Consider the following 11118-nt stretch of genomic DNA (forward strand, 5'->3'; position numbering starts at 1 on the left):
CCCTCCAACATTTCTCAAATTAAAGGCAAAGTGGGACATTCTGGGATCAAATCAGAAACCAGGACAGCTTCTGTAAATCTGGGACTGTCCCTGGAAATTAGGGACACCTGGAAGGTCTGCCTTGTGTGGTAGGTAATAATCTTGTTTAGCTATGATTCCATGAATCTATGAGCAGGGCGGGAGAGGCGTGAGACAAAGCAGATGTCATAACAGCTCGGCCTGCTTCTCTCCGCTTGATGAGATGCTCCAGTGCCCATCATATTGACATTTCCCACTTCTGCTCCACTGAGCCAGGCGGGGTGGTTAAATAATCGTGTCAGGCAGGGAGAGTCTTGGCAGTCAGTGCAACAGAGTGAGCCCAGCGGAGCCCAATTTTCCAGGATGAGCGCCTCAGCCATTCGCCGAAAGTCCTACAAGAGAGCCCAAGAGGACGCTGGGCTGTTCTCCCCCGTCCACTGGGAGGGCGATAAGGGCAGCAACGGAGACGTTCCGGCTGGCAAGCTGCAGGTCATGGAAAAGTTCTTCACGCCTGTCCGGCAGACCAAGGAGAACAAAGGAGCCTCCTCCTCCACCGACTTGGGGCTTAGGGACTGCAGCAGCTGCCACCAGCAGTGGGCCGAGAGCCGGCGTGGCCACTTCTCCACGCTCTCGTCATCCTCGACCTCTTCCACCTCGGCCTCCTCCTCGGCCTCCAGCTCGGCCTCGTGGTCCTCCGAAGCCAGCCTGGACAAAGAGGCCTTCTTGCTGACCAGCCCTCGCTACCACCCTCAGCACTCGCAGTCCTGCGTGGACCTTTCGAGAGAAGTCAGGGCCTTCCGCCGTGGCCAGGAGGAAGAAGCGGCGGATTTCGAGGAGGAAGAAGCTCCCGGCTCCTTCAGCCGCTTGAGGAAAGGACAGAGCAAGAGTGCCGACCGGCTGGCTAACCGCCACGGCCTGCAGTTGCAGCCTGGCCAACCCGACGGCGTGGACAGACACCTCTACAAGGCCGCCAGTCTGGAGCGCAGCCTCGCCTTCAGCGAGCAGGCGGAAATCCTGGCCCCGCGTCGGCCCAACTATGCCGGGGCTCCAGCACCCAGCAAAGGCATCTTGAAAAACGGGGCGGTGGCCGGCGGTGACTGGCTGCGGAAGGCCAAGTCCATTGAGACCATCACTGTGCGGTCCGTAGGGAAGGAGCCTCCGCCTGCCCCCGGGCCTTCTAGGCCTCTCCAGAGGGAGAAGCAGCCCCCGAACAGCTTGGATCTGAGCGCCCCCAAAAAGCCCCCCGTCACAGAAAGAATGAAGCTGGTGGAGGAGAAGCTCCGTTTCTCAGAGTTCCTGAACGAGATCACCCAGCAGGTGATGAGCCCCTCCAGCCTCAGTTCGCTGGGCTGGAAGCCCCCAGAGCCTTCCGTGGCCACCAAGGCCCCCAGCACCGACGGGTCGGACTCGAAAGGCTCTAGCAGCAAAGCCAGCTCCCCAGGGTCCTTGCTGGAGATGGCTGAGGCGAAAGCAGAGGTAGCGGCGAGGAGGAGGACGGGGCAGGCTGAGGCCAAGGCGGATGCCCTTCCCAGCCCCCACAGCCGACCCCAAGCCAACCCAGCCTTTGGCAGGGCCACAGATGAGGCCAGTACCAGTCCGGAACTGGTGCCCTTCGCTCATTTGCCAGCTAAGCTGGGGAGTTTGCCTAAGCTGCCAGGAGAGGCAGCCAAGCGGCCAAGGAAGCCCAGTGAGGCCAAAGGTGGACACGGGCAGGAGGCCAAGAGGCCGGAACAGCCCCTCAAGAAAGCAGAGAAGGGCCTTCCCGCCAGAGGAACAGCCGAGAAAGCCAACCCCAAGGAAGAGCATGAGGGTGTAGCCACGAAGAAGAGGATACACAACAGCAAGGTATGGGGGCCTGGCGGGGGCCTGTGGCGTTTCCTCCTCAGAGTGCCTTTCCTTGCCAACCTGCTGCACCACACCATTAACAAAACCCAGGTGATCCGCCAAAGGCTCATGCCTTCTAGATGGCTCGTTAAATCTCATTGATGGAAAAGCACTCTGTACATGTTCATAAACGGCCAGGCCACAGCAGGGTCTGTTAACTTGAGGTTGAGCCGCACAATTAAGGAGGGACTATGAACTTGTATTTCCTGTGCATTTTCCAAGACCACACACTATGTTTTTCATTTGGCTAACTAGAGAGCACAAACCTTTAATGGCACGTGGCCTTACCTGGCTATGTTCTGATCCCTTTTCATAAACCTATGGGGAAGCTGTACTTGGAATATGGTGCCCAGCCATCACATCCCAAAATGAATATTTGGGAAGGTGCAGAAATGGGTGACTAAAATTATATGGGGGCTTCAGAAACACCCACTTGTGGAAGGCTAATTTTTTTTGGGGGGGGGATGAGGGAGAGAAGACTAAGGGTGGGGGAACATGATGGAGACTTTAAAAATCATAAAGGTCTCTACAATATCCTTTTTGATGTGAGGCAATCAGTATTCCACATGTAGCTGTTTTGGATATCCACTCTTATCACGTTGGCTCACGGGTCCCAGAGTTCCCAGATTTGGGGCAGGGCATGTCCAAGTTTGGAAGATGCAATCCTATTTCTCCTCTAATGCAGAAGAAAATGTTTCTGGAATTGGGGACACTGACTCATCTGGTGGGTGGGTGTGTTTAAACCTGTTGTCACAATCTTAAGTGCTAGTGCCTTCGCTTTAAAGAGTAATTTAAAAATGAAAGCATGGAGATGAATTTTCTCTTTTTTTATTTCCAGGAGCTGCTGGCAGAGGTGGAACAACCTGTGTGAGTATGCAAATCAGCAGTTGGTTGATCCAGGGTCTTCCTCCAGGGATCATCTTCCAGCACCTATCTTCTCCCTTCATGGGGCAGCAGTAGCAAAGCAGGGAGCCGGTGGTAAAAGTTCTACCTGCTTTGCAGTTGTCCTGGCTGCTGCCCCCTCTGTTGTTGTTGTTGTTGTTGTTGTTGTTGTTGTTGTTGTTGTTGTTGTTGTTGTTGCTGCTGCTGCTGCTGCTGCTGCTGCTGCTGCTGCTTGGTTAAGACACTGCAGCTACAGGTGTCAAACCGCCTACCACCTGCAGAGATTTTGATCCCCTCTGCTGCTGTTCGCTAGAATTGCTTCTCCATCTCATGTACCCACTCTCTACTGTCATTATAGGCCCTCACATGAGCAGGAGCCAGCATCCCCAGCACAGGAGGAGGAAGCAGATGCCAAACCCAGAACAGCTCAGCGAGACCTGCAGAAAACCTGGGACGAACTGGACGCTTTAAAAGAAAAATTCAACAGGTGACGCATCAAAAGCACGGCGGCTGGGGACTCATCCTGTATTCAGGATTTGTGGAGGAGCTTTTACCAGGCCAGCCTGCATGGGGGTGGGGGTGGGGTTTGCTCTCAAAGCTCTTCTCTTTGGGGGAGGAGCAAAAGATGCTTCAATTGGATTCATGCAACCAATTGATTTATTAGGAGCAGGGAACCCAGACCTCCTCCCTGTCCCCAAGAGCAATTTTGTGCAGGACTTTGGCTCAGAGATTTTGCTGTCATGATGTCTGTCTTTGCTTCCTTCCAGGCTTCAGGAAGACTATGCCAACACACGGCTCACTAACCAGCTGCTGGAAGACAGACTTCAGATTATTGTAAGGGAAATGTAAAAAAAAGAATGAATAAATTGGGTTCTCGCCATTATATTATACATACTGGCAAAAAGCAAAAATACATCGCCACTGGGAACTATACTGCTGTGCTCTGTCAAAACATGCATGAAGTTATCAACATGATGGTTCCTTTTTTTAGCAGCAACATGTCCAGTGAGAAAAAGATTCTCACCACCATGCCTCTTTAGAGTAGCAGCTCTTAAAAGTATGGGAGACGAGTTATATGGTCAAACTAATGGATATTGTTGGAAGAAGAGAAGGAATATAATTATTTATTTGAAAAGCAGAGGGTTTTTTGTCTTATTCTGAAACCATTAAGCTCAGAGCACAACCTGGTGCCCTATGAATAAGGTTGTAAAAAGAGAAGACAACATTGAGACCCACTGAAATAGATGCACAGCAAGACTCACTTAGGCCCATTTATCTTTGTGGGTCTATTCTAGATGGATCCACCCCCGTATGTTTAAACACATAGCTGTTTTTGCTTTTTTATTATTACATTTTATTCCCTCTGCATCCCTGTCTCCCTTGCAGTAACTGGCCCCCAGGCTTGTGTTGCAAGAAACGTACTTAAATTACTTATTTAATTAAATTACACTTTGCAGCACCAATTAGAGTGTATTTTATTTGTATTATTATGTATTGCTTCTCTCTCTCTCTCTCTTTCTGGCCTCCTTTGCTGACTTGCCTCCCTGCTCCATGCTTTCCTCACAACAGGCTCAGAGTATGGCTGAAGAAAAGCAAACTTTGAACCAGCGGATCAATGAGCTGCTGGAGAGGCTGATCAGCGCCCAAAACACAATTTGCACCTTGGAGAAAATTAACGTGAGTACTTTTATCAAAGTACTTTTTTGTGGGGGGTGAGGAGAGAAAGGTTTAACAACAGAATAATGCAGGAGAACTTGAATCATGGGAGGTCCAATTTCCTCTGCCCCACTACTCTAGCGGGGTAATTTCAGAGTGCGAGACCATTCCCAACAAAAGGCTCTTGAAATTCTACTGCAAGATCTCTAAAGGAGGAGAGCCCAGCACCCCCCCAGCTTAGGTTGATCTCACTTATCCATCAAGAGCTTTCTCCTACTGCCCTCTTGCTCCTCTCTTGAAACCCCCTTAGATGTAGTCCTGCCCTCTCTCTGGGGCAGCAGAGAAGAGAAGCAGCCTTTCCCCACTGCTATGTGTGATGGTGCCGCTGGCAAGACCCCTTCCAATATTTGCCATTGGTATTGTTGCCTCGGTCTCCTCTTATCCAGTTCCTTCAACTTTTCCTCATTTTCCATACAGGCAGCTCCCCGTTTATGCAGGTCTTACGTTCCAAGGCACCGCACACGTCTGTGAAATCGCATATAATTGAAATCCATTGAAAACTCCCGCAAACAAACCACTCCACCCCCGTCCCACCCTTTTAGTGATATTTCAGTGACGTCTTTGGGTCACTTCCGGATTCAGCGTGATGCGTTTATACACGGTTGCACACATCTTGAATGTGCATAAACTGCTCTCCTCTGAATCTGTTCCATTTTACAGGTCCAAACATATTTATAGCATATCCTCAAACTACAAAACCTGCTGGGATTCTTTTTTTGGGGGGGAAGGCCATTTCCTAAATGGTCCGAATGGTCTTTGCTGTCTCTCCACTCACAGATCTCAGGGCTGCTGGCAAAGCCCAGCCTGGAAAAGCAGCGGTGCAGTGGGAAGGATGAGTCTACCTCTGGCAGCCTCTGCTCTCTGCACATTCTGGATGTCGCGCCCCCTCCTGCTTTCATGGATGGTGCCTCTGAGACGCAAACCACCCCCAACCAGTCCGACTCAGCCACCGAAACCAGCAAGCTGGGCTGCAGCTCCGAATCGGACACAGCAGCCGGGCCGAGCGAGGAGAGGAGCCTCCTGCTGAAGTACGAGGCAGCCCTGGTGGCACCGTCCACAGAAGGGCCAAAGAGACACAGCAAGAGCCACACCCGGGCCACAGCCTTCATCCCCTGGAAGCAGAAATCCACAGCGTTCTCAACACAAGACACGAATTCGACAGAAAGCGAGTGCAGCGGGGAGGAGGAAGCAGCCCCGCTTTGTCCCCTCCCAGCCCCGCGCTTCCTGTACTTGAGGCAGGAGGCCCTGGTGGCCCCGCCGGGGCCCAGCAGCCATTTCCCAGCCTTGCCCACACTGCAGCCAGAGGTCTTTGAAGCCACCCATCTGCCTTCCCCCACCAACCTGCCGCCCAGTGGGCAGCTTGAGGAGCTGGTGCCAGAAATGAGCAGCTCTGAGAGCTCTGAGGATGGCGAGGTCTCCTGGAGCCCTGGCTTGGTGGAGAAGACATCAGGAGGACCTCACCTGGATTACCAGTCGGCCCAAAAAATGCTTGACGGCCTGCTGCAGAAGAGCCGCCGGGGGAATGAACCACCCAAGGTGGGCAGGTTGGAAGGCTTCCGCTTGGCTGGTGCCACAGAGGCGAGCGGAGCAGGCCGGGGCCTCCCTCACTACCACCACCAGCAGCACCAGCAACACAGGATCCGTTACTACCAAGAGTTCTCGAGTCCTGAGGAGGGAAAGAGCTACCCATGCCCCCTGGGCACCAAGGGGGCAGTGGTGGGGCCAGAGGGCAGCGATGCTGCACAAGATTCTACATCCCTCTGAGGTGGGACGAAAGGAAGCCGCTCCCTTAGCCATGCCATACCTCCCTGCAATCCAAGGGACTGTCTTCCCTTACTCAGTGGTGAAGAAAAAACGCTCTGCACGTGACTCAGAGGAACTTTCTCCTTTAGGCTTATCTTCCTATGAATCAGGGCCTGAACCAGGTCCTGAGCTAAGCCCCTGGACCCCATGGGAACCTTGACCAGCCCCTTTCCCACCTCTCCTCCAGGTGTAACTTTTGGTTGTACAGTAATTCAATCCCCGTTTTTATTTAAAAAGCAGCAGCAGCAGCAGCTAGCTTATATTAAATCTCTGTCTTGTAGTTTTGAAAGTTTATTTTAGTGAAGAGGAAATCTGATGATGTGCTTCTTCTTTTGTAACAAACGGGGCGCAACTTTATTTACAGCGTGAAGTATGTCACACTGAAGGTCAGACACATGAGAAGCAGTCACCTAAAGGACAATTCACTATTTGCCTTCAGAAGTGTTTGTGTATGTGTGTGTGTGTGTGTGTGTGTTGTTGTTGTTTAAAGATAATTCCCGTAAGGCAGAGCTTTCCAAACTTTTCATGTTGGTGACACACTTTTTAGACATGAATCATTTCGCAACACAGTAATTCAGCTTTACAGTGGTACCTCGGGTAACGAACTTAATTCATTCCAAAGGTCCGTTCTTAACCCGAAACCATTCTTAACCTGAGGTGCAAAGTTCTCAACTTGAGGTACTACTTCCGGGTTAGCAGAGTTTGTAACCTGAAGTGTTTGTAACCCGAGGTACCACTGTACTAGCAAACTGGAGGTTAAATGAACATATTCACGTGACACATCTACACACTGCAGCCGAAATGCTAAACACACAGTTTAGAAAGCTCTGCCGTAAGGGCTTAGTATGGCAAAGAGTGATCTAATTTTCTAACCAGGCTTTTACCTGTAAGCATTGTATCAGGCCAGCACTGTTCTTGTGGGTTTTCGCTGGGTGGTTGTTAGCTTTTGAAGCCTATGAACTAGAAAATGTATAAGCAACTAGAATTCTAAACAGGTCATATGATTTTACCATTCCTCTTCAACATTCTCCCACCTCCTTGATCAAAAGAAGGATGGCTCAAAATAATGCCTTCTTGGGGAAGGTACAATTTGGAATAACAGGATTTAAACTAAAATACAAAGAATGCTTGAACACAGTGGAAAATAGGGCAATTTTACAACCAGTGAGGAAGCACAGTGACAGATTCATTTTATTTTTCTATGGTGGAAATCCTGGTGAAGTATTTCTCTTTTATTTTCATCCCTCAGATGTGCACAGAACAGGCAAACTATGTGACAAAAAAACCAATATTGGGTAGCAATCTGATAAACATGTGTGGAGCACTTAAGATTGCTTTTGTTTCTTTTCTGCTGTGTTTCTTGTAAATATACATAATTGTTTAGAAAGGAAATCTGACTTCAATGTAAATAAATTTATCAACACAAGCATATTAAAATTAAATCAAAATCTGTTGGGTTATATATATATATATCTGAGAAATATATGACTTCTGAGCATAGTGTCATGTTTTATTGTTTATTCAGAGGACCAGCAAGCCTTCATGGGTGCTAGAAGCCAGAGGATCCCACTCATATCCCAACCCTAAGCACAGCGAAGTTTGTCCACAGGCATAAGCTACACAAGCGTTGTGGAGCCTCCACATCCAGAGGCTTTCTACCTCTCAGTAAACTAGCTGTTCCTCACCTGGTTCTTCCCCTGCCCTCCAATAATAGGGTAGAGGCGGTGAATAAAGACCACGGTGTCTCCCACCCCTATTCCCACCTCTGGCAAGGCTTCCCACCTCATTCTCGGGGAACAGAGTTGTCTCACCAGAGCCCTCCTCGAGTCCTTTCCTTCCAATCGGGGGTTTACGGCGTCCCCGAGGGCACCCACTGAGATCTCCCGAGCAGGGGCGCTTGAGGTGTAATAAGAAACAAACGCCGATTCTGCCTTAAAAATAAAATTAAAAATATCCTACTCCCCTGTCTCACTCAATGGAGGCGGTGGGGTAGACTCCGGCAGCACATGGGAGCTGCCTCTGTGCAGATGTACCGTAGCATGCTCATGGAGCTGGAGGCTTGCGCCGAAGTGTCCGCCCGCTCCTGCCATCGCCTGCAGGCAGACTGCGCAGAGCCATGGAAGCTCCAAGCAGCCCTTCCAAAAGAGACTCGGGGAGAGGGAGAGGGAGGGGGTGGCCAGTTTGGAGTGTGCTACTTAGGAGATTCCCGCGTTGGTGTGTGTGTGTGGCGCCCTCTGCACATGCTCTACGGTACCTAAGGAACTGGAGTTCCGCTACGGCGCCCTCTCGCATCTGCTCCTCCGTGGGCGCCGCCCTCTTGAGAAAGGGTCTGCGGGATAAGGTCGGGCGGAAGTGCGCCATCTTGAAGCTGCATCTGGCACCGCCACCGAGGGCACTCAAGACGCCATCTTGCGAGAGGCAGCAGAGGCGGAAGTGAATCCTGACAACTATAAAGGTTCAGGCTGCTGTAATCCTCTGTGCAGTCCTGGCGAATTCAACAGAAAGAGCACTTTCCCAAGAGTACTCTTTAGCCTGGCCAGGAATGGGAGAGAGATTTTAATCAGTTTGCAGACCAGGCTCACCCATGAGCTGTGCTTTTTTTCAGGAGGTACTCAAGGGCACCTCTTTTTTGTTGTTAAAAAGTGTGGCACTTACTGCAACAACTTCATACTGAGTATCAGCACCTATTTTTCTATAAAGAAAGCACTGCCCATGAGCATACCCTCCAACATTTCTCCAGTAAAAATAGGAACATATTAGTTAATAAACATAAACATAAACTTTATTATTTATACCTCGCCCATCTGACTGGGTTGCCCCAGCCATTCTGGGTGGCTTCCAACATATATAAAAACATAATAAAACATTAACTACTTAAAAAAAACTTTCTTATACAGGGCCACCTTTGGATGTTTTCTAAAGGTTGTAACTCCATATCCTCCAACACTTCTCCAATGAAAATAGGGACGTCCTAAGGAAAAGTGGGACATTCTGGGATCAAATCAGAAACTGGGACAGCTTCTGTAAATCCGGAACTGTCCCTGGAAAACAGGGACACTTGGAGGGTCTGAGACAAAAAGGGTTTAGGATTTCAGTTTGGATGACACAGGGTGGAAGGGAATAGTTTCACTGGGTTAGCAGCGGCAAGGCAGAAGAAGGCGGGGCATGAACTGTGACAGACTGTAACAAAGAGACAGAAAGCATGACTTATTTCTCAGTTCTGAGATCCAAACCTGCTGCACCTATGGGAGAAGCAAGAGGCCCTCTTGGAGTATTAATGCTCCATCAAGAATCAGGTTGTATATATGTGTAAATAAACTGTATACCATAAAGACATTCTCCACATTCTCCACTGTGCCTAAATTTCCCAAGGAAACACAGACCCTGGTGTATAAAGCGCACCTGGAACTCCTGGAATCTCACACTGCTGTGGAGATTGGGGGTGGCATGTAACAAAAAGCATCAATTGAGCATTGATTATTTTTGTAATAATTACTTAACTGTGTTACAAAATTTGGAGCACACATTTTGAAGGATGCTGCATTTCAGTTGGAAGGGGCAAATTATGTAGGTTTGCCATTAAATGTGAACTGAATCAAATTTATCCCCTACCCCTAGCCGCTGCACAGTGTGTCGGACATTACAGTATCTTCTGCAAGTTAGAGCCACTAGATTCCCAAGTCATTTGGCACCATCCCAACCAGACCCCCATAGAAGCAGACCCTCCAAGTGTCCCTCTTTTCCAGGGACGTCTCTGATTTAGAGAAACCCTCCCAGTTTCTGATTTGATCCCAGAACATCCCATTTTTCCTTAGGATGCCCGTATTTTCAATGGAGAAATATTGGAGGGTATGGAGTTATCCAACCCCCGAGCCATCTGAAGGCAATCCTGTATAGGGAAGTTGATTTTTTTTTTTAATGTTTAATGTTTAGTTATGTTTTTATATATGTTGGGAGCTGCCCAGAGTGCTGGAGTGACCCCAAAAGATGTGTGGGGTATGAATAGTAAAATTATTGGGACGTTCCCATTTTCATCGGAGAAATGTTGGAAGGGATGTAGAAGTATCTGTGTAATTAATATGTTTCTGCCCCCACGGGTGCTTTTTCTTGCATACAATGCATTGGCCCTTTGATTGTAATTGATTCTTATTGTCAGCCAAAACACCAATCCCCAAGTAATTGTCTTTTTAATTAGTGGTTTCTTTTCCAATAACAACCATGTAAATAAAGCTTTCCCACGGTAGCTAAACACCTGCCCCTTACATAATCCTTTGCTGCTCTTTTTATGAGCCTGTGAAAAGAGCAGAGGCCCAGGATAAATTAAAGTAGCTGGGTGGATGTCTATGTGTATAGATGTGTGTGTATAGATGTGTGTGTGTGTAGATGCGTATATAGTCAGTCAAGACTCAATAAAAAGATTCAGGCCTCTTTTGGAATTTGGGATGCTGTGCCTGGTAAGTCTCTCCCCCCCCCAGTTGCCCCCTACACCAGCACTGATTTTACCTGCCCAGAAGGGAAATTTTGATCATATTGTGCACCGATTAATTCCCCTGGATCTGAAATCTTTTCTCCTTGTTCTGCGGCTGTGCAAAAACCCACCCTTACTTGCTGAATCGGATCTTATCAGATGTGCGGAAAATCCGAAGAGAGATTTTGCTTACCAAGCTTCTGATTCAGCGGGAAAGATCAGATTTTCCAAAGGCACAGCTATGGAACAACAAGAGGAGCTCTCACACACCTGGGGAATTGATTGGTATAAAATCCTATCAAAATACAGGGCAAGCCAAAGTGTGAATGAGCCCTTAGTTTACGCAA

The 11118-nt window shown here is 49.0% G+C and overlaps 1 protein-coding gene across 1 annotated transcript; it reads left to right on the forward strand.

Annotated features, from left to right (window-relative positions):
* The first annotated feature begins 381 nt into the window (after nucleotides 1–381).
* On the forward strand, nucleotides 382–6303 carry LOC117039133. Its single transcript, XM_033136202.1, has 6 exons — nucleotides 382–1863; nucleotides 2741–2769; nucleotides 3143–3271; nucleotides 3537–3618; nucleotides 4354–4461; nucleotides 5278–6303. Exons 1-6 carry the CDS (start codon nucleotides 382–384, stop codon nucleotides 6262–6264), a joined length of 2817 nt encoding a protein of 938 aa, XP_032992093.1. The 3' UTR covers nucleotides 6265–6303.
* The last annotated feature ends 4815 nt before the right edge of the window (nucleotides 6304–11118 follow it).

The sequence above is a fragment of the Lacerta agilis genome, chromosome 17, assembly GCF_009819535.1.
Source record: "Lacerta agilis isolate rLacAgi1 chromosome 17, rLacAgi1.pri, whole genome shotgun sequence".
NCBI classification, from domain to species: Eukaryota; Metazoa; Chordata; class Lepidosauria; order Squamata; family Lacertidae; genus Lacerta; species Lacerta agilis.